At 42.5% G+C, this 27,990-nt stretch overlaps 1 protein-coding gene across 1 annotated transcript; it reads right to left on the reverse strand.

Annotated features, from left to right (window-relative positions):
- Positions 1-14,395: 14,395 nt before the first annotated feature.
- LOC111141384 (putative zinc finger protein 840) lies at positions 14,396-27,539 on the reverse strand. Its single transcript, XM_022493887.1, has 4 exons — positions 27,507-27,539; positions 25,397-25,523; positions 24,883-24,978; positions 14,396-15,642 (listed from the first exon to the last, which is right to left on the reverse strand). Exons 1-4 carry the CDS (start codon positions 27,537-27,539, stop codon positions 14,396-14,398), a joined length of 1,503 nt encoding a protein of 500 aa, XP_022349595.1.
- Positions 27,540-27,990: the final 451 nt, after the last annotated feature.

The following is a 27,990-nucleotide window of genomic DNA, read 5'->3' on the forward strand; positions in this document are numbered from 1 at the left end:
CCTTCGGCTCAGGTCATGATCCCAGGGTCCTGGGATCGAGCCCCACATCAGGCTCTCTGCTCAGCGGGGAGCCTGCTTCCCCCTCTCTCTCTGCCTGCCTCTCTGCCTACTTGTGATCTCTGTCTGTCAAATAAATAAATAAAATCTTAAAAAAAAAGGAGTTAGTATGTATTTTAATAAGGAACGCTCAGATACAACTATACTAAATCAGAGAGGTAGTCTGACATTTATACCTATAGGGAGAGTCACTGTGAATGTGGCAGTTAAAAATTCCCACAGACATGGGTGTGATGTTTCATGATTCAAGTCCCGTGAGCAGGATGGCCATTAGTGATATTTTCCAAAAGAGGTGGAAATCCCTGAAGTTCCAGCCAGAACTAAATACAGTGTTCCCTCCAGGTACCCAGGACTGTGTGCCAGGAAAAATTTGAGTACATAAAAACATGTGTAAAAATCCTGTATGTTCAAATGTAAAATGGAGTAAGGTAATATGCTCAGATCATTGTTGTTGTTTTTTAAGGTTTTATTTATTTATTTATTTATTTAGCGTGAGCGAGGGAGGGGCAGAGGGAGAGAGAGAATCAAGCAGACTTGGAGCTCGATCCTGCAACCCTGAGATCATGACCTGAGCTGAAATCAGGAGTCGGACGCTCAGCTGGCTGAGTCACCCAAGCTCCCCTATGCTCAGATCATTATAAATCGATTTTCCATCGATAAGATGTTTAGGATCAGAGACAGTGGTACAAGACTTGGAGCGTTTCTTTCCTGTATGGCGCTGTCCAGCAGAAGGCCTAACAGCCTTTGTCCCTCTTCCTTCAGCAAATATCAACAGCCTCCCAGAGAACTTTGCCAGCCACAGATACCTCCACGGGTGAGCAGAACGCCCCTAGTGGGAGGCGTCACCCATGCCCAGAACCACTGCAGAGGGATGATAATTTGCATCCTCAGGCATGCCCCCAGTTCCACACTCCTACGTTAACCGGTTTCCACTACTTGGCGGGCTCCCTGACTCTGGACCCTTTTTATCCTCACAGTGACCTTACCCTCATGCAGCCCCATCCTGCCCCTGGGTGCTTGTCCCCTGGGCTGTGAGCTCACTGAGCATTGTAGGGCCTCTCCCTCTGCCTGACCTGTAGGGTCTGGGCCCTTCCTGGGTGCCTATCTTACGGGTAACACTGCTAGCCTCGACAGGTGTGGGCACACTCTCCTCCTCTCTCTGTCCAGTGTCTGTTGCCCCGTGTGACTGAGAGCAGAGTTGGTCATTATTTTGTGCGTGGTCTTTCTTGTGTGAATCTGGGAACGATCCTCTGCTCTGAATGGATAATTATCCCCCTTACCCAGGGGCTTACAGAGTTGACCTGAGTCGCCAGGAAGATTGGGTTTCTTTTCCTTTTGCTAACACAGCATTCCATTTCTCATGGAGTGAACAGATTCAGTGCTCTTACTTTGGACATTACGCTGCTCAGTGCAGCTGGGTCTGCATTAGTGAGTGAGGGACTCCCTAGTGACGGCTTCCCGCCTGTCTGCCTCACTCTCTCACTGGCCTTTTGCTTCTAAGTATTTTGCCAGTTATTCCTTGTAGTCATGAAGACCCTCCATGTCCAATGTTATACCGATAATTATAAGATACTGCTTATCCTCAGGAAGTTTATAACTTCTTTGGAAGAAGTAATTCCTGGAAGAAATAATATGGATTATGTGACTACTTCTAGTTTATGTGTAGGAAACAAGTCCATGATGATAGGAGGAAAGGCGTGATTAAATTATCTGATCAGGGGATCCTGGGTGGCTCAGTCGTTAAGTCTGCCTTCGGCTCAGGTCATGATTACAGGGTCCTGGGATCGAGCCCTGCATCAGGCTCCCTGCTCAGCAGAGAGCCTGCTTCTCCCTCTCCCTCTGCTTGTGTTCCCTCTCTCACTGTGTCTCTCTGTCAAATAAATAAATCTTTTAAGAAAATAAAAAATTTTTAAAAATTTCTGATGGGGGGCACCTGGGTGGTTCAGTTGGTTAAATGTCTGACTCTTGATCTCAGCTTGGGTTTTGGTCTCAGGGTCATGAGTTCAAGTCTGCGCTTAAAAAAAAAAAGGTCTGATACGTGTATCCATATAAAGATGTGTATCAAGCCAGAGAAGGAAAGACTGAAGTAATGCACACAGCAATCCTAAGGTGTAAATAGTATATGAGTATCTACAGAGATACTCATATACTATTCAGCAGAGAAAAGACACTCCATTTCTTGCCGCTTTATTTTGAAATAGTTTTAGACTCACAAAAGAATTAGAAAAATCATACACAAAGTATACATACCCTTCACTTTGCTTCTCCTGATCTTTGAAAACCACAACACAGCAATCAAAACCAGGGAATTTACATGAATACACTGCTCCTTTCCCTCTCACTGAAATTTTGCCAGTTGTCCCAGGAATTTCCTTTTCAGCTCAGGGATCCAACTGAGGGACCCCCCGCCTTGCATTTAGTTGTCACATCTCCTTAGCCCCTTGCAATCTTGGACAGTCTTTCTATGTTTCTCCTGACTTTAACACTTCACTGGCCAGTTGTTTTGTTGGGGTCACTCCAGCCTTTTCTTTTTCTTATTTATAACCTCTTTGTCTGACAGAGAGAAACCTGGCTGTCACAGTCTACATTATATTAACTTATTTGTTCATTCAAGTTTATACGTGAGGTTGTTAAAGAATCATTGATCCACGAGGTGCCTGGGTGGCTCAGTCAGTTAAGCAACTGCCCTTGGCTCAGGTCTTGATTGCAGGGTCCTAAGATCGAGCCCCGTATCAGGCTCCCTGCTCAGCGGGGAGCCTGCTTCTCCCTCTCCCTCTGCCTGCTGCTCTGCCTACTTGTGCTCTCTCTCTCTCTATCAAATAAATAAATAAAATCTATATATAAAAAAAAGAATCGCTGATCTGCGCCCCATGTGGAAAATGACTTTCCCAACTACAGTGTCACCGTGTACAGTTCTTCAGCCGTACGCAATGTAGTCAAAACCCTCTTATCCAAGGCGGCTTATTTTCTTTCTCATCCCCTTCACTGTAGTTACTTAATTTTATTACAGTTAGGCTCATCAGTTACTGTTTATATGGGATTTTAAATCTATATTAGAATGTTCTGTATTCTGTATTCTTCCATATCCTGGTTGATTCTGCTTATTCTTGGGGGGGGGGGTTGACATTACCATAGTTGTAAGAATCAGAACTATATGGAAAGATATACTTAGAAAAGTGTCACCTCCCCCCATCCTTCTCCCCATCGGTTCCCACCTATCTCCAGAAGGAAACCAACTGGTTACCTTATCTTGTGGTTTTTGGCTTATCTTTCTATGTTTCTTTCTTACACACGAGTGGCTGCATGTACAGTTGACCTTGGAACAACATGGGTTTGAACTGGGTGGACCCACTTATAGGCAGATTTTTTTTTTTTTTATAAATACAGCACGGTACTGTAAATGTATTTTCTCTTCCTTATGTTTCTTAATAACATTTTCTTTTCTCTAGCTTAGTTTACTTTATTCAAGGATACAGTATAAAATACATATATGAAGTGTATGTTAATAAGCTGTTTATGTCATCAGTAAGAATCAGGATCAACAGTGGGCTCTTGGTAGTTAAGTTCTGGGGGGGTGTGTGTCCAAAGTTACACTTGGATTTTCGATTGTGCAGGGGATGAGTGCCCCTAATTCCCACGTTGTGCAAGGGTCAGCTGTACATTTTCTTATATCCCCTTCTTTCTTTCTTTTTTTTTTAAGATTATTTATTTATTTATTTGACAGAGATCACAAGTAGTCAGAGAGGCAGGCAGATAGAGAGGGAGAAGCAGGTTCCTCGCTGAGCAGAGAGCCCGATGCAGGGCTCCATCCCAGGACCCTGGGACCATCACCCGAGCCAAAGGGAGAGGCTTTAACCCACTGAGCCACCCAGGCGCCCCATCCCCTTCTTTCTTATATTAAAGGTGGCATACTATAGATATTCTTCCACTCTTTGCTGTCTTCACTTAACAATATAGCCCAAAAATCACTCCATGTTGGTTCATAGAGGTCTTCTGTGTTATTTGTGCCTTCCTCTGTGACTTTTGCTCACCACTCTTGTCTTTTCTGTCTTCTGAGCTCAGAACCAAATATCCACCTGCCAGCTGGACATCTCTACTTGTATGCTCCACAGACCCGAGCATTACATCCTGAATAGCAATGCAGTAGCTTTCTATGGTCAGTTCTTTCCTGGTTTTGTCTTCCTAATCTCAGCAAAATAATCTGGATGTTACATTTCCTACAACCAGTTAGTGGTCAACGCCCCTTGCTCCTCATCCTGAAGGGTGTCTTCCCTCTTTCCCACCCCCACTAGCATTACCCATGGACAGGACTCACAGTGTGGTCCTAGCTTTCTTCCCTTCTAATTTGACCTTTAAACCATTTGCCATTTTTCTAGGGTTGGGGACAGCAAACATTGTTTCAGAGGGCCACGTGGTCTCTGTGACATCCACGCAACATAGTTGCTGTGGTGTGAAGGCAGGTTGGTAATGTGTCGACCAATGGGCATGGCCAAATTTGGCTCCCAATGGGCTGGATTTGGCCCACAGACTAGTTTGCTGACCCCTGCACTCTAGAACATTGCTTCTAAAATACAAATTATATCATAAAACTCTAGCTCTTGCTAACAAATATCTGTGGATTTCCATTATTCACAACAGTGGTCTCCAAAGTGAAGGGTAGGGAGCACCCCTAGGATCCCATGGGCTTCTGTTCACCTTGGATTAAATATATTCTTTCAGACATCGGTTTCATTCAAGCACCTGACTGTGGACTTCCCCCAGGAGGAGAGGCAGCATCTGCATCCTGCTCGGGGGCTCCTGTACAGGGATGTGATTCTGGAAAACTACAGGGAGCTGGTCTCACTAGGTGAGTACAGCTTCCCTGTTTAACTCCCGAGAACATGCGTTTGCTCTGTGTCCCAGAAACATGTTGAAATTAATTATTTAGCCTTGAGCCTTAGGAAGAAAGATGATTTAGGCAGTAGAAGTGTGTATGTGTGTACCCCCGCCCTTCCCGCTCTTCTTCCAAATGTTCTGGCTTTATTGACACATGGCTGGGTATCCTCGTCATGCAGCGTCTGAAACAGTTCTCTTTTCATGCTTCAGAGTCCCTGAAGTCCAAAGAGCTTGGTCCAAGTTCTGTGTTATTTCCCATTAACAGGGTATCATGTTAGCAAACCAGACATGATCTTCAAACTGGGGCAAGGAGAAAAACCGTGGATAGTGAAGGAATTCTCAGGTCAGAACTATCCAGGTGAGTAACTGATCACTGAGCAGGTGGAAACCAGGAGAAAGGAGAGTTCCAAGGGCATTACTGATCATAGTGGACATCTTTGTAATGTTTCTCAGGAATCTCTTTTTATAGGCCCCAGACCTTGGGAGGTAATTGAGAATTAGATCATTATCGTGCTACAGATACATAAAACATCATCCCTGAATAAATGTCCTCTTCTCTTTAATTGAAAAGTTTATAAAGATTATCACCACTAAGTTACCTACCCCCAGAACCCAGTCCCTCCTTCACCGTACCTTGCACATTATTTCTGTGGCATTCTCTGTTGCCTGCCTGACCCCTCCAACCCACCCCCCCACCGACCATTGTCATAGACTTGTTGTACATTCAGACATTCATAGATCCATCTTAAGAGAAAGAAATCTTGGGGCGCCCAGGTGGCCCCATTGGTGAAGCTTCCAACTCTTGATCTCAGCTCAGGTCATGATATCAGGGTCATGAGATCGAGCCCCACGTTGGGCTCCACGCTCAGTGCAGGGTCTGCTTAAGATTCTGTCCCTCTGCCTCTCCACCCCCCTGCAAAAAGAAAAAGAAAAAGAAAAATCTAGCTTGACGTACACGATCTGACTAGTTACCTTCCATTTTCCTCTCCATCCTTTAACGGAGAAATTGGGGTTTCATTTTCCATTCTCAGCCCCACGAGGGTAGGGACTACGATGAGGCAAACAAGGCATCTCAGACACCAGTGTAAAAAGCCTCTCGCTCTCAGGGTCATGCAGGTGCTTTAGAGGTCATGCCTGCCTCACCGTAGTCCCCACCCTGCTCAGCCCATGTGCAAATTTTGTTTGTGCAAATTCCAGAGTTCCCGTGCCACTGCCAGAATTTCAGATTCACGCCTGTTTTTTGTTGCTCTGCTCTACTGACTGTCTCTTTGAGGTCTCCGGGTCTCCCTGTCTCCCTGTCTTCTCTAAGTGCTTCCTTGACGCCTGTCTGTTTTACTCAGGCCTCTGTCAGCCTCCCTCACAGTTCGCTCTGTGCTCACTGTTCCCTGGGACCGTTTTACTTGTTCAGTGTCAAAGGTAGTTTCCTCTTCCCTTCAGCCTATTAAACAGGCTGGGGGGGTTGAGTGGGAGCTTGGTTTTGTTTTGGTTTTTGGTTTCATTTTCCCTTAAATCAACCACAGAGGAGATTTTGCCCTTGAAATGTCCTTACTTCTGGGAGGCTGGGCCTGAGGTCGAATCCCTCACCGCAAGCCAGGCGGAACTCTCATTTCATAGCCGGTGTGTAAGGGCTTACAGGTTACTGTTAATTGTGCTCTTTCCTAGAAGTTGGTGATGTCTTAGAGAAAGACAAGGAAATCCAAAGCAGCATTTGAGGCAAATTTTATGCCTCAACAATGAAACACTAATTGTAGAAAGAAGTAATGTATTTGGGAAAACATTTAATCTGAGCATGAATATTGTTCCCTCAAGAAAAATATCCTACAAATATGATCCCTGTGGAACCAGTTTGAAAACTAATTCAGGGGGCGCCTGGGTGGCTCAGTGGGTTAAAGCCTCTGCCTTCGGCTCAGGTCATGATCCAAGGGTCCTGCGATCGAGCCCTGCATCGGGCTCTCTGCTCGGCGGGGAGCCTGCTTTCCCCCTCTCTCTGTCTCTGCCTACTTGTGATCTCTGTCAAATAAATAAAAGCTTCAAAAAAACAACAAAAAAAAAACTACTTCAGAAGTAATTGTTGTGATGAAAAGCTATTTAAAAAAATTTTTTAAAGTGTTTGTTTTTATTATTTACTTACTTATTTGAGGCAGAGGGAGAGAGAATACATGTGGTGGGGAGGGGCAGAAGGAGAGGCTAAGCAAGGAGCCCGACATGGAACTTGAACCCAGGACCCCGAGATCATGACCCAAGCGGAAGGCAGACACCCAAGCAACTGAGCCACCCAGGTGCCCCTGAAAAGCTATTTTTGAAAGATTCCTGATGAACACAGTGGATATAGGAAACCACCACACTATTCTAAGCATGAGAAAAGTCATTCTGGAATTAAAAACAAACAAACAAAAACAAAAACAAGCCACACATATGATCCGGTTAGGAAAACCAGAAATCAAAATGAAAGACTTTATTCTACACCAGAACATTCAGACTTTGAAACAACCTCTAGACTCTCATACATGTAGGAAAACCTTCTTCAGAAGGGCAGCTCATTACACAGAAGAGGGTGTGTGCAGAAAGGGAATCAAATGAATACAGTGGCTGTAGCAAAACCTCTTCTTCTTTTTTTAAAATATTTTATTTATTTGACAGAGAGAAATCACAACTAGGCAGAGAGGCAGGCAGAGAGAGAGGAGGAAACAGGCTCCCTGCGGAGCAGAGAGCCCGATGTGGGGCTCGATCCCAGGACCCTGGGATCACGACCTGAGCTGAAGGCAGAGGCTTTAACCCACTGAGCCACCCAGGCGCCCCATAAAACCTTTTCTAAGAAGCCCACCCTAGTTGAAATCAGAGAACTCATACAGGGGAGAAACACTATGAATGCAGTCAATGTGGAAAATTTCTATATACTAAATTGGGCCTCATTGCATATCAGATAACTCACAGAGGAGAGCGAGCTGACATAAGTAATGACTGTGGGACCTTTCTCTACCACGAAAAATCCCCTCACTATACATCAGAGAACTTAGAAGAGAAACAGTGTTTAATAAATGTGGAACATTTCTGGTGAAGTTAGACCACAATGAACATAAGAAAACACACACAAAGGAGAATATCTTTGAGTGTTACGAACATGGGATGCCATCAGCAAAAACACCTTGTTGGACATCAGAAAGCTATGTGGAAGAGATTGTACGCATGTGTTGAATGTGGGAGAACCTGCTGCAGGACATCAGCCCTTGCTCACCATCAGAGAACACACACGGGGAAAAACCCTACGGATATAATAAATGCAAGAGGACATTGTACCACAAGCCAAACTTCCTTTTACATCAGAAGACTCATAACGGGTAAATTCCAAAGAAACAATGACCCGCAAAGCAACACATCAAATAATTTACAGAATGCTAAAGCCTTATAAAAATGCACAGACGAGTGAAATCTTATCAACGCAATTAATGTGAGACATTTTTCTGCCATATATCAGCCCTTATTACAACATCAGAGAACTCACACGGGAGAGAAGTCAAGTGTGTTTAATCCTCATGGTGGAACATCCGGTGTGAGTTACAAAAACATGCTGCAATTCAGACTTTACGCCCAGGGTACCTCCCTTTTAAAATAAGGAAACATTTGGGCACCTGGGTGGCTCAGTTGGTTAAGCGACTGCCTTGGGCTCAGGTCATGATCCTGGAGCCCCAGGATAGAGTCCCGCATTGGGCTCCCTGCTTGGCAGGGAGTCTGCTTCTCCCACTGACCTCTCTCCACTCACACTCTCTCTCCCTCTCTCAGATAAATAAATAAATAAATAAATAAATAAATAAATAAATAAATAAATAAATCTTTTAAAAAATGATGAAACATTATTTAAGTGAAACTAGTCAAGTCTTCACACTGTTACTTGACAGGGTATGTGACGAGGTGTGAGGATGTAAGCTTATCTCATTCCAAATCAGCATCTTCAGTTGTTCCTACCATAATTAATTCATGATCTCTCAATTTACGGTGTTTTCAACGCTCAGATTAGACAGGTTGGTTTTGTCTTCCCTGACTCCTTTGCCTCTTAGTGACAGACTCTGATTCCTTTACGTGCAGAGACACAAACGGAGAGAACTTGCCGGTCCTCCAGCCTCCAGGCCCCACTGGGGGAGAATGCCACGGGTAAGCATTTGATAAAGCCAAGCTCACGAAAGCCCTCGTGAGACGGACGCAGGACAGCTAATAAGTGATCTTAAAGCTTCCTGTAGCCAAGTCAAGAAAGGAGCAACTGCGGTAGGAAAAAAATGCAGAGCTAAGCCGAGCTGAGTGGTAAAGAGTACGCTGATGGTGTTCAAATCCAGAAAGAGCTGGTCTCCTGGGTGCTGGCGTTCCCTGGTATCTGTCCACTTCTGTTCTGTCAGTGGTTTGAAGATGTCCACTGACGGGTTTCTGTTTCTCTCTTTTTTTTTTTTTTCTAACACATGTGTTCATGGAAGTGTTCTTTAGAATTCGATTACCAAATTCTGAGAGGGAAAAAAAAAAGACCGCTGTAATGCCAATTAGAATTACGTTGGATATATATATGCAGTTAGGGAGGATTGCTGTTAAATTAGTAGGAGATGTTTTTCCTTCAAATCCTCATTTCCATGAATGGGACTTTTCCCGAAGCCCATTCTGAGCAACTCGGCCGCATTGTACATTCTGCCCCAGGGAAGATGAAGCGGTTTATCCAAGTGGTAAAATTGGCGTATAAAATTGGCATATGTATACTCCCACAGGTGTGCACGAATGTGTACATGTGTGTAAATTTACATGTGTGTATGCGTGTATGTGCGTGTTGCTCTTTTTCTTGAGACTTTTTTCTTGAAACTTACTCATAGTTCTTTCAAAGCCTTGGTTGCTATTGAGAATGGATTTTATTATCTTTCACTTTAAAACTATATTCTTGGGGTGCCCGAGATGTCCCTGGAGATGTACAGGGAAGGGAAGTCTAGGGAGTCTAGCTCATCCAAGCCAACATGACACATTACAAAGTCATCACACAACCCTGTCCTCTTCAGGTTAGGGTTGGTGGACACTTCCCCCTGTTGCTGGCCTTGTGTGCCCCCAACCATCCTTGTCAGCTTCGCCCAGCTCTTCCCAGACCTGTAAAGAATCTCTTCATCCAATTTTCTTTCATTCCTTTTGAATGCATGGCTTCCTCACAGGACTGATTCCCTATTTGGTGCCAGAAGTGGCCCCAGGAAACAGATTGTCAGGATGGAGATAGTAGGATCCTGTAGTGTGTCAGCACCCAACCCTTAGAGACACAGAGGATGGTGTTCATAACATGCCTTAGGGCAGAATGGTCATCAGAGGAATTGGGCCTGCTGGTGATGGCTAATGGACCATGGAGACCCAAGAATGGGCAGGCAGCCTTCTAAGGTCTAGCTTGACATATAAATGGAAAACGTCTGGGTCTCCTGGACAGAAACCTGATGAGTGATTATAGTGGAGACTCATGGCACCTTCCTCAGTTCCCAAACCTAAGTCCATTCCTAGACCCAAGTAGCTTCAGGGAGGACCATTGAATAAGGGCCTGCAGTGTACCCATAGGAGCACAGTGTGAGTCTTCCCCCAGGCCTTTCCAGAGGGAGCTCTGGTTATTTACCAGCGGTAGCCGTGCCCTGGAGAAATGGAAATACTCAGACTCCCAAGGGCCATTAGATGTTGGCTCCGATATAATGCTCATTCTTTGAGTTCCCAAACACTGCCGTATGTCAGAGTAGGGACTTCAGTAATGGTCAGGAGACAGATGGAGTTGGGACCCAAGTCTACTTCGCAAAGGCTTTATGTCCACCAGTTGAACCACAGCCCCGTCCTGTGGTTATTTCCTCAAAATGTATAGTAGAGACAGACTGAGGAGCTGGCAGATTTCCTGTCGATGAGGGTATTACACTAATACTCTTATAGCCCATGATCATCTAGTTTGGTAGTTTTTAAATTGCTTTAGACCTCCCCCGCCCAAAATCCCCAAACTGTCTGAGGGGTAGCCACTGATTTCATGCAAATACCAATGTTGCTTGTATCATGCACACAGATGACACTGTGCTGTGTGCTTCAGTTTTGCGTTCTGTGGCACTTGAATGGCCTTCACAGAGATAATTCAATCTTTCATAAAGTTAAAACATCATCCAATAGCAATTATTTTGCATTTACTCTCATGAGGACATCCTTGATTGGCTTTTGACCTCATCTTGGTTATATCTGCCAAGGTTTTATCCCCAGATAAGGTCGCATTTGCTGATACCAGTGTCGGAGAGAATAGAAAAGATATATATCGATTTCTGCTCCCAGTTCCTGGCACAGAGCTCCTAAATCCCTTAGAGTCTTAGAGCTGACAGTGGGATCTTTTCTTTTAATGAGGGGACTCTTGGTGGGCTCCTGGTTGGGGGATAGTCACCAGAAAGACTAAGCCATGGGTAAAGCTTGGAATTTTCAGCCCGACCCCCCATTCTCCAGCGAGGGGAGGGGGGGGCTGAAAACGGAGTTAATGATCCATCTGCCTACAGAGTGAAGCCTCCTTAAAAATCCCAATCGTGGGGCGCCTGGGTGGCTCAGTGGCTTAAGCCTCTGCCTTCGGCCCAGGTCATGATCTCAGGGTCCTGGGATCGAGCCCCGCATCGGGCTCTCTGCTCAGCAGGGAGCCTGCTTCCCCCTCTCTCTCTGCCTGCCTCCCTGCCTCTCTCTCTCTCTCAAATAAATAAATTAAAAAAAAAAAATCCCAATCGTATGGGGATTGGAGACCTTCCAGGTCTGGGGGTTCTGGAAGAGTGGGACCCCCCACCCAGAAAGGACATGGAAGCCCCATACCCCTTCTCACATATACACCTCTTGTCCAGTAGGATACCCATCTGTAACCTTCATGGTTTTGGGGGGGGCTGGTAATAAACTGGTAAGCAGCAGGTAAACTTTTCCTGGGTTTTGTGATCTGCTCTACCAAATTAATCAAACTCTAGAAGTGGGCCACGGACCTCTGATTTATAGCTGATGGGTCAGCACAGGTGACACCTGGATTTGTGATTGGCATGGAGGGGTCAGTCTTGTGGGACTGAGCCTATAACCCTTAGGATCTGACACTATATTCAGGTAAATAGCATCAGAATTGAGTTAAATTATAGGACACTGGGCTCGTATCACAGAGTTACGTGGTGTGGCATGTGAAACCCTCCACAGCTGGTGTCAGAAATATCATGAGTGTGGTAGTTGTGGGAGCATAATGGAGAAACCCCCAGCACTTGGGGGTTAGTACTTAAACCCAAGTCAACCCACAAACCTAGATTATATCCTCAAATGCATGACAATGAAAACTCAATGTAAATAAGGATTTAGTGACTAAAAACAAAAACATTAGTTATATATACACTATATTAGTGTTCAGATGACATTTTAAACTAAATATAAGCATTTATATCTTCTCTCTCCCTTTTTTATCGTAACTCTAGTTACTTAAATGATGTAAATATCCCGTGGTTTTGATATTAAAATCCAATTGGAAATAAACAGAAAAAAAAATTTGTGCTTGGAACTCTGTAATGTCTTGAATAGGGTAACTTTTGCATAATGGCTAGTGTTTTATTTTTTCCTTTTCATATAATTGCAGAATTGTGGCTTATAATTAGTGGTAGCCCCTAGGAAACATGGCAACAGACCCAAAGAATATATGTTAAGAATTTTTTTTATTGAGATCTAGGTTTCTATTGAGTCTAGAGATGGCAGATTTGGAGTACTAGACTTATCAGAACAAGCTGTTCTAGTCTGTTCTATTAAGCTTTCTTTTCTTCTAATACAGATTTTATTTTTTTTTTAAGTTTTTTGTTGTTGTTGTTGTTCCAAAGAGTTTATTTTACAGACCAAGATCACAGAGAGGCAGGCAGAGAGAGAGGGGGAAGCAGGCTCCTTGCTGAGCAGAGAGCCCGATGTGGGGCTCGATCCCAGGACCCTGAGATCATGACCAGAGCCGAAGGCAGAGGCTTAACCCACTGATCCACCCAGGCACCCCTCTAATACAGATTTTAGAATTAGCAATTTGACCCTGGTAGGAGCCATGTTGGAAATCTTAATAGATTTGGAACCCATGAAGTTCCTGTTTAATTTCAACTCTACCCCAGATTTTTAAGAACCAAAATTAAGAGTAAGGAGTCCAGTGCACAATTTTTTTTCTCTTTATCTTAATAACCACTGCTTCTGTAACATTTCTTCTGTACTCATTTTAAAACTTAATTCAGTTGCATTTCCAGCTTATATATAACTTAACCTATAAAACTATAAAGGGTCTTATTTGCAAAAAGGTAAGCTATATATAGGTCACTTTCTTAGAGATAAACACGTGAGACAAGGAGGGGACACATCTAGGGATCACAATGGTTTAGCTCTGTGGCAGCCACCATAATAGCTGGGAAGGAGAGAGAAGTGAGCATGATTCCCCCAAAGAAGAAACTGAGTGTTGTCTTCCCATCACTTTCTGTGGATTGGGGCCAGTCCTTAAACAGACTTGTTAGACCACACCTGTCCCACTTGGCTGAACGTGGCAAATTTGCCACCCATGGTGATAGGAACAGATTCAGAGAAGTGTAATTAGATTTCTGACCCAAGGTCTAAAGGGATTCAACATTACACACCAGTGTTTGCATATACGAGAAGACTTAGCATTTATTCAGTAAAGCATACAGGAAATCAACTTATTTCAAACAACACTACGAGTAATAGATTCTCTGTGTCCTGAATCTAACTAGAATTGGTGCATTCGTCCCCTTCCTTTTGATTTTCTAGATACATCTAAGGATGGTGCTGACTGTTCAGGGAAGCTGGGTGTTCTAGAGTCCTATCCATTTGGACTAACAGCAGAAGCCATCACCCGTCCCCACCCCACAACCAGTGTCCTCCAGGTTTCTCCTGTCTACCCTCTTAACTCTTCATCCTTTAGCTTCTTTAATCATGATTAGTTTTTCGTTGTTCACTGTCCCCTAGCAAATTTTCTTCTTTTCTAATAGTTCTAATTCCAAAGAGAAGGCTTTTGTTTTCCTTATTTTTGCTTGGATTCGCGTTGCCTCATCTCCCTACAAAATTTGACATCTTTAGAGACCTGCCTCCGTTGAAAATAGGCTTTTTATTCATCCAGTGAAAATAGAATATGAAGAGACGACAACACAATTGTTCTTTTCGGTCCATCTCTTAGCCTACTTCTCACGATAGGAACAGCCTTATCCAATTTCAAGTTCCAGTTGAACGCATTTAGTCATTTTTGCTCAAAGAATCCAGTCAATGCAACATATAAAAGACATTTCTAATCACATCTCCCTGTTTCTTCACCATATACGTATCTCTGTTTCGCAAATATTTTACACAGAATTGGGCTTTGACTAAAAACCTTTCCGCATTGATCTCTTTGGGTTCAATTTCGAATTCTAACCAAAGGTAAGTGCTTTCTGAATGCCTTTCTGCATCTTCTGGATTTTTAAGGTTTCTTTTTATCATGAGTTTTCTGATGTCGAGTAAGTTTTGAGTTTAAGCTAAAAGCCTTTCCACATTGATCACATACAAAAGGTTTCTCTCCGGTATGGATTTTCTTGTGTTTATTAAGATTTGAATTATTGTTAAAAACCTTCTGACATTCATCGCACTGATAGACTTTCTCCTTGGTGTGAATGTTTTTATGTCGTTGAAAGTCTGAGCAATAGCGAAAGGTCTTTTGGCATTCGTCACACGTGAAAGGCTTCTCTTCAGAATGAATTTTCTGATGTTTGCTAAGGTTTGAGTGATATTTAAAAGTTTTTTTACAAACATCACACTGGTATGGCCTCTCTCCGGTATGAGTCCTTCGATGTTCAGTTAGATCTGAGAAACGGACAAAGGTCTTTTTGCAACTGCTGCACATGTAATGTTTCTCTCCAGTATGGACGTGTTGATGACGTTGAAGATCTATGTGCTGGGTAAAGGTCTTTTTACACTCATTACATGAAAAGGGCCTCTCTCCAGTATGAATTTTCTGATGTTTTTTAAGATTTGAGATGCTTTTGTAGGATTTTCCACATTCATTACATGTATACGGTCTCTCTCCAGTATGAACTCTTTGATGTAGGATAAATTTCGAGTATGGACTGAAGTCCTTTTTACAGTCATTACATGTGTAATATTTCTTCCTAACATGAATCTTTTGGTGTTGCATCTTTTCTGAGAAAGTGTCAAAGGCCCTCCCACAAGACTTACAGGTGAAGAGTTTCTTTTGAGTGGGAGGCTTGTGATGGAGAATCAGGGCCGGTCTCTTTCCGGTGTGAAATCTCTGGTGGGTCTGAAAGGAGGAGAGAAATCTGAAGGCCTTCTGACACACACCACATCTATATGGCTTCAGTCCGCTGTGCACGTTCTGGTGTTGAATAAACTTCGAAGCACTGGTAAAGGTTTTGCCACACTGGTTACACTCCAAGTATTTATCTAGAATATAAATGCTTTGGAGTGTTGTAAATGATGGGCCATGCCTAAAGGCCTTTGTGGTTTGACCCGGTCTGTGGGCTTTCTCTACCTTGTGAATTCTCTGATGTCCAGTGAGATGGGAGATATGGTTGAAAGCCATGCTGCAGTCCTCACATTCATAACGCTGGACAAAAATACAAATTTTCTTATATTTAGCATGGTGAGAGGTTTGTCTGATGATACTCTCAGATTCGTTAAGGGTATCGTAATTCACCAATGCTGGCTGACATGCTAGTAGGAAAACAATAGGAGGAAGATAAAATTAAATCCAGGCGTGACAACAAACATCAAGACCATTAGTATATGGGATACAGGAGGAGAGGACGTCTCAGTGACTGGGGACTTCAGAGAGGTAGGACGGGACGTTGGGGTGGAGGAATGAGAGACGTGTACCAGTACAAGACTTTAAGTGATCAACATGCGGCCCATGAAAAATTTCTGTAAACTTGAAATGCTTGTATTTGTGACTGTAAAGAAAAATCAGAGTTAAAAAGTAGTTAAAATTTTAATTACCAAAACAGAATAAGCTTGAAGAATCTAAAAAGCATCACATGAAATTCTAAACAGGGACCAAAGATTGATTTTCATTAAGGTTCTTTAAAATAGCTCTGTATAGATCTAGCAAGTTGTGAAAGTGATTATACTTTAAATGTTTTCCTTTAAACAACAAAATTGGGGGTCTTTATGTCAGGAAATAAAAATCTGGTTTATCAGTTTTACTGATACATATCAGTATATATATTCTTATATATCAGTAATACCGATATATATATTTTTCATATATTATATATTTTACTGTGTGAATTTACTGTCGTTATTGACTGAGCCAGTGTTCTACTTGGATATTTGAGTTATTCTACTTGTATTTTGGTTATTGCCAAGAATACCAAGAATACCAAGAATAGCTTATATATATGTCTTGCTAATTTTTTGAAATATATTCTAGGCTTAGATTCTTCAAAGTAAGAGGAGTCCCATTTTGTGATACACACACACACACACACACACACACACACACACACACACACACCATACTCAAGCTTTATACTGGTTGAGCACATCATTGTATTTTGATAACCCCCTGTTCTGTCCAGCTTACCTTTTTTGTCAAACTTTGGGGTTATAAGTACTAACCTTTTTTTTTATATAATAAAGAAATCTAAATTAAGATCAGTTAATAGCTAGGAAAAAAATTTGAGCATTTCTATAGAACATAGGAAGTATTATATAGGTTAAGAAATTCAAAATTTTTTACCATTGATAAGACAGAGAACTAGCATGGGTTTCTGTTATCCCACTCATTCTAGATCTTGAGAGGCTACTTTGAAAATGTATGAATACAGAGGAATAGTTGAAAAATAGAGGAGTAATATTTTCTAAAGGATAAATGTCATTATAACATAAGACAGAATCAAGTGGTAATTAAAAAGAACAAAGTAGAAATAATTGCTTTGAAGATATAATGTTTAAATAAACTTAATAGGGGTGACTATTAAGTGTCTGCCTTCAGCTCTCAAGTCATGATCCCACGGTCCTGGGATCGAGCCCCGTATCAGGCTCCCTGCTCAGCAGGAAGCCTGCTTCTCCCTCTCCAACTTCCCCTGATTATGTTCCCTCTCTCGCTGTCTCGCTCTGTCAAATAAATAAATAAAATCTTTAAATAATAAAACAAACAAACTTAATAGTTCACGTTTATAGCAAAATTGTACAGTCAAAACCAAAGTTGCCCAACCAAAGACAAAACAATAATGTGGAGAGCCTGGTTGGAGAACTCAGAGGAGATGAGCTAAAGAAATGGAATGTAGAACTCAAAAACTGGAGGAGGATTGAAAGAGAAGTCTCACCGTCCCTTGGTGAGGTTGAGAGGATTTAGCAAACTTCAGATGGCTTTAGTACATGCACGGCTGGAATCTCTGGGAGAAGGAGAAGGAAAGACTAGAAAAAAAAAATTAAAAAGAAAAATGACCAAAACCTTTCCAAACAAAATGAAAACAATAAACCCACAGATCTAAGAAGCCCCGCAAACCCAAACACAAGACACATGAAAGGAAGTGCACCAAGGTGCATGACAATCAAATTGCTCAAAATCAGCAATGAAGAGAAAACTATTTTTTTTTTAAATATTGTATTTACTTATTTGACAGAGAGACACAGCGAGAGAGGGAACACAAGCAGGGGGAGTGAGAGAGGGAGAAGCAGGCTTCCCACCAAGCCGGGAGCCCGATGCGGGGCTCGATCCCAGAATCCTGGGATCATGACCTGAGCCGAAGGCAGACGCTTAACGACTGAGCCATCCAGATGCCCCAAGAGAAAACTATTTTTTAAGAAAAGTTGAAAAAGACGTTCTGCACATTGAACAAAGATAAGAAGGGCCTCAGACTTCCCACTGGGAACACTTCAAGCAAAAAAAAAAATTATATAGGGGCACCTGGGTGGCTCAGTGCGTTAAGCCTCTGCCTTCGGCTCAGGTTATGATCTCAGGGTCCTGGGATTGAGCCCCACATCAGGCTCTCTGCTCAGCGGGGAGCCTGCTTCCCCCCCCCCGCCTGCCTCTCTGCCTACTTGTGATCTCTCTCACTCTCTCTCTCTGTCAAATAAATAAAATCTTTAAAAAATTATATAGATGCAAAAATTAATATCCTAGGAGGAAAACAAACCCTATCAACCAGAATTTTTTAAAAGATGTTATTTATTTGAGAGAATGTGAGCAGGGGGCAGAGGGAGAGGAAGAAGCAGACTCCCTGCTGACTGTTGGTGAGTCTCAGATGGGGCTCCATGCTGAACAGGGAATTTCACATGGGGCTGGATCCCAGGGCCCCGAGATCATGACCGGAGCCGAAGGCAGATGCTTAACCGACTGAGCCACCCAGGTGCCCCTCAACCAGAATTCTTAGGCCCAGCAAAAACCTTTCCAAAATGTAGACAAAAAAAAGAAAAAAAATTCCAGAAATGCAGAAGCTGAAAGAATTCATTTCCAGTGAACTACACGACAAGTTAAAAGTTTAAATTTTAAAAATTTTAAAGAAAAGAATACCAGCTGGACATTTGGGTCTACACAAAGAAACAAAGAACATCAGAGATTGTAACTACGTGGTAAATATGTAAGTTTTTTAAAATTATTAAGTCTCTCTAAAAAAGTATGGCTGATTAACACGAACAACAGCATATTGTGGGGCTTATAACAAACTAAAAGTAAAATTTGTCCCAACAGCATAAAGGCTGATGGAGATAAATGGAAGTAGAACTATTGTATTAAAGATGGATACCATAAACTCAAACTCTAATGCAACTACTAACGTAGAGCAAGGAGTTATAGCTAATGGGCCAACAAAGATGATAAAGTAGAATTCTGAAAAAATACTCAACTCAGAAGAGGGCAATAAAGGGGACAAAGGGCAATAAAGAGCAGAAGCAACAAATCAGTAACAAGATATGTTCAACCCTAACCATATCAGTAATCACATTAAATGAGGCACCTGGGTGGCTCAGTCAGTGAAGCGTCTGCCTTCGGCTCGGGTCATGATCCCAGGGTCCGAGGATCGAGCCCCATGTCTGGCTCCCTCCTTGGCTGTGGAGTCTGCTTCTCCCTCGCCCTCTGCCCCTTCCCCCTGCTCATTCTCTCTCTCAACAAAATCTTTTAAAAAAAAAATTTTTTTTTTTAAAATCACATTAAATGTAAATGGCAGTTGGGGTGCCTGGGTGGCTTAGTCGGTCAAGCATCCCACTCTTGATTTCAGCTGAGATCATGATCTCCAGGTTGTGAGATCAAGGCCCATGTTGGGCTCTGAGCTCAGTGGGGCAACTGCTTGGGATTCTCTCTCCCTCTCCCTCTGCTCCTCCCCACCACTACCCCTCCAAGGTGTGTGTGTGTGTGTGTGCACAAGCTCGCACTCACACTCTCTAATAAACAAATCTTAAAAAAAATACAAACAAACTGTAAATGGCAATAAACCAGGTTTCTCAAATTGGCATTACTGACAATTTACACCAGATAATTCTTGGTGTACAGACTGTCTTGAGCACATTGGATATTTAAAAGCATTTCTAGCCTCTACTCCCTAAAGGCCAGTAGCACACTCCCATCCTCAATTGTCACCACCAAAAATGTCACCAGACTTCGCCAGCTATCATGAAGGGACAAAATCTTCCCTCCCCTCTCACTCAAATCTACTGGGATAAACACCCCTATTTTAAAAAAGTAGAGATTATCAAGATTGGATAAGGAAAACTGAATTATATATTCTCTAAAGAAACTCACTTTAAATATTTAATGGCACAAATAGGTTAAAAGGAAAAGGATGGAAAATATGTACACCCTGCTACCAGTCAAAAGAAAGCTTGAGTAGCTGGCTATACCAGTAGCAGACAAAACCCATCTCAGAGCAATAAAAATGTCCAGGAATAAAAATATTTCATAATGATAAAGTAGTCGATGAAGAGCAAAGCAACCTTAAATGTTTACGTACCTACGGAGTTTCAAAATACAGGATGCAAAAAGAACATCAAGGGGAAGGAGACAAACTCAAAATTATAATTAGAGATTTCAAAACCCTGTCTCAACAATTGATTAAAGGAGTAAGCAGAATACCAGCAAATATAGGATAGGTTTGGACAACACTGTTAACCAACTAGATCTAATTGCTGTTTATGGAACACCCCACTCAACAGAATATACATTCTCAAGTGCACAAGGAAATATTTCCCAAGTTGGACCACGTGCTGGCCATAAAAACAAGTCTCAACAAACTTAAAAAGACTCAAGCTATGCATAGTACGTTCTCTCACTACAATAGAATTAAACTAGAACTTAACAGAAATATCCTTGCAAAATTCCCCGGTACTTTCAAACTAAGTAATATACTTCTAACTACTCAAACAAATGAAAAGAGAAATTAAGTATTTGTACTGAAGGAAAATGAAGACACGGTATATAAGAATTTGTGAGATACCTCTAAAGCAGTATTTGGGTAAAATTCATAGGACTAAGTACCTATATTAGAAGAAGGTCTCAAATCCATGACTTCAGCTTTCACTTTAAGAAAATTTTAAAAAGAGGGGCACCTGGGTGACTTGGTTGGGTGGCTGCCGTCAGCTTGGGTCATGATCCCAGAGTCCTGGGATAGAGCCCCGCAACAGGCTCCCTGCTCAGTGGAGAACCTGCTTCTCCCTCTCCCTGCCGTTCTGCCTACTTGTGCTCTCTCTGTCAAATAAATAAATAAGTAAATAAATATTTTTTAAAAATTTTTAAAAAGAGCAAATTAAACCAAAGTAGAAGGAAATAATAAAAATCAAAGAAGAAGGGGCACCTGGGTGGCTCAGTGGGTTAAGCCTCTGCCTTCGGCTCAGGTCATGATCTCAGGGTCCTGGGATTGAGCCCCGCATCGGGCTCTCTGCTTGGCGGTGAGCCTGCTTCCTCCTCTCTCTCTGCCTGCCTCTCTGCCTACTTATGATCTCTCTCTCTCTCTCAATCTGTCAGATAAAAAAAAAAAATCAAAGAAGAAATCAATGAAATAGAAAACAAGAAACCAATACAGACAAAAACAGTAAAACAAAAAGAAGGGACATGTGACTCTTTTTTTTTTAAGATTTTATTTATTTATTTGACAGAGATCACAAGTAGGCAGAGAGGCCAGGGGGTGAGGGGTGGGAAACAGGCTCCCTGCTGAGCAAAGAGCCCAATGCGGGGCTCAATCCCAGGACCCTGGGATCATGTCCTAAGCTGAAGGCAGAGGCTTTAACCCACTGAGCCACCCAGGTGCCCCATGGGGCATACAACTCTTGATCTTGGAGTGATGAGTTCGAGCCATAGGTGTAGAGATTACTTAATATTTTTTAAAAGGAAAAGAAAATTGACCAACTTAACCAGACTCATCAGAAAAAAAAAAAAAAAGACAAATTACTAATGTCAGGAATGAAAGAGGTAATCTAACTGCAGATTCTACAGCCACTAGAAGGGTAGTAAGGGAATAACATGAATGAATATAGACAACTGATTTTTTTTTATTAACATATAATGTATTTTTTACCCCAGGGGTACAGGTCTGTGAATCGTCAGGCTTACACATTTCATAGCACTCACCATAGCACATACCCTCCCCAATGTCCATAACCCAGCCACGCTATCCCTCCCCCTCCACCCCCTTGTAAACCTCTGTTTGTTTCATGCGATTAAGAGTAGACAACTGATTTTTTGACAAAGATGCAAAGGCAATGCAGGTTTCTTACCCTAAGCAAACAAAGAATCACTGAAACTGCAAGAAAGGCATCCTTCAAGTAGAAATAAAAATTCTGCAGGATTTTGAATAGATGGTAAAAGTAGAAAAAAGTGAACCCTACTTAAATATGCTGTAAGAAAGTAGACTTCATTTCAGTGTTTCCCTCTGAGTATTATGTACATAAAAATTTTGGAGCCAAAGACAAAGACATCCAATCATAGCCATTCAGTGACCATAATGTAACCGTAATGGTGTAAATGCTGTTTATGGTTTTCATCTTTGAAGGGAGTATGGTTATTACAGAATAGGATGCAGATGTTATCAGGGATGATAATGTAAAATTAAGCTTGATGAACAGCCGTGTTTGAAGAGTGAGGTGGAGAGAAGATAAATGGAAAGGAAGGGATGTCCTTATATAGTGGCAAGAGGAGAGATGCTATCTGTTGTTGAGGGGGAAAATTGTTTTATTACGTGAAGAGTGTCCATAAAGCTGCTAAAAAATAATAATAATACAGTGATGTTGAAGAGGGAGATGGGTGGAGAGAATTGCATGAAATCAACAGAGGGTTTAGAAATGGAGAGTCCAGGAGTGAGGGCTCACAGAGAATTATTAGACAGACACCTGATATATGTAGTATAACAGAGGCTTTTTAGTTTTTCCAGAATTTTGAAAGATGGATTGAGGACCTTTAGATAAGAACTGAAAAGAGCTGAAGGTGTTATGAAACCCAGGAAAAACTACTAAGTTGTTCAAGACTGCTTGCCTCAACCGTGAGGGAGGCTAGTCATATAAAGTCAGGCACAGTTATGTAAACACTGAATACCCATGTAACAAGAAGTGATCATACAGCATGTCGTGGGGATAGGAGAGGAATGTATGTACAGTGGGCGGAGTCAGTCAAGATCTAAACTAGATAAGGAAAAAACAGTAAAAAATAGATCTAAAAAAAAAATTACTCAGCTTTTTTCCCCCCAAGATTTTTTTTTTTAAGATTTTAATTATTTGACAGACAGAGATCACAAGTAGGCAGAGAAGCAGGCAGAGAGAGAGGGGGAAGCAGGCTCCCCGCTGAGCAGAGAGCCTGATGCCATGCGGGGCTCCATCCCTACCCTGGGACCATGACCTGAGCCGAAGGCAGAGGCTTTAACCCACTGAGCCACCCAGGCACCCCTCCCCCAAGATTTTTAAGTAATCTCTATACCCAACGTGGGGCTCGAACTCATGCCCCCAAGATCAAGAGTCTCATGCTCCACTAACTGAGCCAGCAGACATCCCTTTCAGCTGTTTCTTATTGGAGTTAAGTGGTTTCTCTGGGAAGAATAAATCAGGGGTAGATAGAGAAAAGGAAGATGACAGAGTCAGCCTAAGAGTATTGTTTCTTTGAGTTACGTGTAGGTGTTTCTTTGATCCTATAATTTCAATAAAATCCATACTGAAAAAGATTTTAAAAACACTGTTTACAATAGCATCAAAAATATTAAATACTCAGGGATAAATCTGATAAAATATGGTCAGAAAGAGTTGTAGAGACTTACCTATTGTTAGAGAAAAAGATTCCTAAATTAAATATGGTGGACCCATAGTATAAAACACCATATTGCACTACAAGAGACAGACACACATATGTGTCTGTATATATAACTTGTAAAGACCTCAGAGACAGAGATAAATGGAAAATAAGATTTTTCACAGCATGCCATTTAAATTAAAATGCATTTATATTTGAAACTGTATTTTATAACTAATATGTGCAAATTTAGCATAGGAAATATAGCAGACTGGCTGTGGGTAGGAAGAAAGAGATCACAGGTTACAGAGGAAGGAAATGCAACATAATGGGGGATTCTTGAATATAGCAACAGTGATCATTGGCTATAAAGTGAACAATGGGATTGACTGAATTCTCTACCTGACTGCCAGCCCTAAACAGTCTGAACTGTTTTTCTTAAATAGGCATAGGTGTATGTAAGTGGTAAAAACAAAACAGAAAGCAAACAGATTGCTTTTCTAAAACCAGGCAGTGGAGAGTAGGAAATAATACTGGAGTCAATCTTAAAGGGACTACAACCTGAGAGAAAAATATTGGAAGTGCACAGAGCATGAACAGGTAAGAAAGAAAGACAAATACATCAGCGGAATCAGAGTTTGGAGAAGACTGCTGTGGATCGATGAACTAGTTTGGGATGGGAGAGGAGTTTGGGCCAGGTCATTACATTTTTTAAGAATAAGAAGGCCCAGGACACCTGGGTGGCTCAGCAGGTTAAGCCTCTGCCTTTGGCTCAGGTCATGATCTCAGGGTCCTGGAATCGAGCCCCTTATCGGGCTCTCTACTCAGCGGGGAGCCTGCTTCCCTCTCTCTCTCTGTTTCTGCCTACTTGTGATCTCTCTCTGTCAAATAAATAAATAAAATCTTTAAAAAAAAAAAAAGTAAACTGCTAAGTTTAAAAAAAAAAAAAAAGAATAAGAAGGCCCAGTGTTACTTAGAATTCTTGGGAACAATCTTATAAAAGCTCTGAGTGGGCTTCAGACCCATTTCCCAAAAATGCCAACAACATCTTATGTGCATTTGCAGATCTTACTCCAATCTTCAGATCTAATCATGTTCCAAGCCAAATCCTCATCATCTGTCTCAGCTTTTAACTTTCTGTCCCTTCACTTTCAGGAGCCTGTTAGTGAGCTGCCTTCTGTGTCGTGCCCTGAAACCAAGCCCATTTGTCTGAAATTCCTAGATGATCTTGCAATCTGGCAGTTTCTGGTTTCTGTACTGAAGTCAGGGGCAGTGGGGCGGGGTGGAGGGCATGTCCTCACTCTTCATCAGAAGGTGGATTTGATCGTTTTTCTGGTTACGGTATATCTGATTAAACAATTATCTTAATCTAGAGAGAGAGAAAAAAAATCCTACTCCTGAACTCTTTCTTGGGGGAAAAAGGGCTTTTCATGACACTTTCCCCAGCTAAGCCATTCATTCATTCCAGTCACTGATAAGTTACTTGACCAGTTCAGCTCTTTATCCTTCTGTCGCTTCACGTGGTAACTTAAGCTTCATTATTTTACCACCACACCATTTGGCGTTCTAAGACTGAACAAAGGATTTCAGGGAGAGTGATGAACATGGCGGATGGGGTGGGGAGACATGAGAGTTCTTTGGAAGCCTGTGGAAGAGTTCGTCTCCTGTCACCTCGGGGGTCCAGGTTACTCGGACCAGTTGGGGTGTGAGCCATAATGGCTTCCACCTGCTTGGTGCCGGTCAGTTACCTGGGCATGGAGCACTTGTCACCTCTTTCTCCACCATCCAAAGGTCCTTCCCTTGCCTCAAAGCGGATACCACTTCTGCCTTATAAGTCCAGTGTCCTAAGAGAAATAAAGGACTTTGATCATGCTGTGATTCTTGCAGAATTTAGACCCACACTTTTGGTGATAAGGAGTCTCATTACCAACTTAAAAATCTCTCGGCTACCTCCAGAATACTATTTGTATTTTTTTTTAAAAAAGGACTATCTACCTTTTTTAGCCATTCCCCAGCTGTTTCTTAGGCACACAATAGCCTGAGAAGCATGGCACTTAAGGAAAGTTCAATGGTTTGGAAGATGGTGGAGAATAGAAAGCCTGACTCATCAGAAGATGAAAGTATCCTTTCCTAGCATCACATAGCTCCAGTCCTTTGCTGAGGAATTCAGTCAAGCATTCTCAGGGTCTTTGTAGATATGCACACAGAAGGAAAAAATTCTCCCACTGGCAGTTTTAAGCTAATGAGGAAAGATCTCCTTACCCAAAGACACTAGGTAATCAAGGTTATCCAGCATCACATCCGTATACAATTGTCTCTCTTCAGAGCTCAGGTAAGCCCACTGCTCCGGAGAAAAGGTCACAGCCACATCTCTCAATTGGACGGACTCCTGAAATAAAAATTTATACTTTATAAATGCTTCCATGTGGCTCTCCGTAGGTATCTTTCAAGTTGGGCATAAGAGGGAGACAGACAGTATACAAGGATGTTTAAAAATGTGTGGCCACAAGCTATAATGGGAAGTAGAAACGGTAAGAAGTCTACTTTGTCCTTGAAGAGTTTGGGGAGGCAAAATTTCCTATCCTCATGAAAAAAAGAACAACAAAAGAAATACATTTGGTGTATGTGCTTGGCAGAGGAGTCAGCCGGGGGAGGCTGCCATCCGTGAGATTATGACTGAAGCCTTAGAATCCCGCCCAGGTGAACAGTGAGGATACTCCTTGTGCTAAGTGTTGGGCTGGCACATTGGTCTTTGCCGGTCTTCAGTCTTCAACAGAGTCTTGAGTCTCAAGCCTGACAGACTTCAGACTGGAACTTACACCATTGACTTTCCTGGTTCTTGGGCTTTCTTACTTGGGCTAGAACTTACACCTTCGGCTGTCCTGCATCTCCAGTTTGCTGACTGCAGATCTGGGACATTCTCAGCCTTCACAATCACACGAGTTACATAATAAGTCATATAGATCTCCTATTGGAGAATCCTGATTACTACAATCACTTGTTCATGCCATGCAGTGTGGACTGATAAGGATTGTGATTATAGGAGCTGAGGCATCGAGGGATACCTGCAAAAATGAAGTCAATTTGGGCTGTACTTTAAAGGAGAGAGCATTTTTGGTTCTAGCCATGATGGAGTAGTGACTTCAAGTTGCCCTCTCACTGTCAAAGAACTTACAAAGCTAGATAGAGAAGCCACTATTCTTACACACTGGAAAGCAACCTATCCAAGGCTGTGACCCTTAACAGAAGAAAAGCGTGTTATCCTGGCATTCTCCTTGATGGTATTTCTAGAGCCACAGTGCAGGGACATAGAATCCAAGCAGTGGTCTTTCTGGATGGGGGGAGAGGATGTCAGAGTTTGGAGCTTCCTTCTAACACAGCTGGGGTTGGGAGGACAGAGTGCTAGAGAAGGAGCCCTAAGCGCCTGTGGGAGAATTTCCCCTGGGTCCTTGGCAGACACTGGAAGTGTGCCTGCACCGGTTCAGACTTGGGAGAACAGTCTTGGGATTCTGAGTTGGACAGAAGCTTCAGAGGTCACTAAGAAACCCTACTTTCTTTGGTAGGAATGTAGGATTCCAGACTATTCCAGTGCCCCAGGAGAATAGGGTGACTGAGCATTTAGTTGAGGTCACACACCCAGAGTTCTATACCCAGTAAAGGTATCCTTCAAAAACAAAGGCAGTTATCAATTTGGATTTGAAAAGTCAAATGACCAGTAACCACAAGACAAATGAAAACTTCTCTCCCAGAAGAAATCAGTTTGATAATTTTTTATATCTGTCTGTTATGGATTCCTAACAGTTCCCCCCCAAAAAGTTACTTTGAAGTTCTAATCCCCAGTGCCTCAGAATGTGATCTTATTTGAAAATAAGGTTTTTTGGGGTGCCTGGGTGGCTCAGTGAGTTAAGCCTCTGCCTTCAGCTCAGGTCATGATCCCAGGGTCCTAGGATCGAGCCCCGCATCGGGCTCTCTGCTCAGCGGGGAGCCTGCTTCCTCCTCTCTCTCTGCCTACCTCTCTGCCTACTTGTGATCTCTGTGTGTCAAGTAAATAAATAAAATCTTTTTAAAAAGAACAAAAGAAAGAAAATAAGGATTTTATAGAAGTAATTAAGTTAAAATGAGATTAGGGTGGGCCTTTACGAAAGGGGACCCCGAGACAGACCAATGAGGAGACCCAGGGAGATCACAAGGTAAAGATAAAGGCAGAGACTGGGGGGATACATCTACAAATTAAAGAATGCCCAAGGTTCCAGAAAACCAGAAGATAGGGACAAGGTCTGGAACAAAGTCTCCCTGTAGCCCCAATTAGCAAAGTGTTTTTAGGCCATGTAAACTCATATTTTAGGAAGAAAATAAGAAGTAAGCGATTCACCTGTGATATCACCTTTAGAAATGAAAGGGCCATTTTTCTCCTCCTCCTCCTCCTCTTCTTCTCAGGAGAAAGCAGACTCCCAAGAAGTCACACCTTCAAATTGAGGGCAGAAGTATATGAAACCAGACACCCCAACCTCCATCCCCACCCCAAATCACTATCACCTCGACTACACAGAGGAAACCAGGAATATACACCAGCCTCCCAGCCTTGACATGCAGGTTCCTCTCTTCTCCTGGGCCCTACAAGGAGCCCACACGGGGTGCTGCGGTAGCTGGGATTTGGGGGTTTATGGGGCCTCTGCCCATGTTCCAAAGTGTGTGGCTCTGCTTCCCAGATCTGCCCTGAACAAAATCCCCTCCACGTCCTAGTGGAACAGAGCACAAACTCACCCTCTCAGAGACGTCAGCCCCAACACAGCCAGCAAGCCTGGCGCCCACCTGAGCCCACTTATGTAGAACCCAGGTCATCACACCCAGAATCT

This window comes from Enhydra lutris, unplaced genomic scaffold, assembly GCF_002288905.1.
Source record: "Enhydra lutris kenyoni isolate GAN:26980312 unplaced genomic scaffold, ASM228890v2 scaffoldscaffold6, whole genome shotgun sequence".
Lineage (NCBI taxonomy): Eukaryota > Metazoa > Chordata > Mammalia > Carnivora > Mustelidae > Enhydra > Enhydra lutris.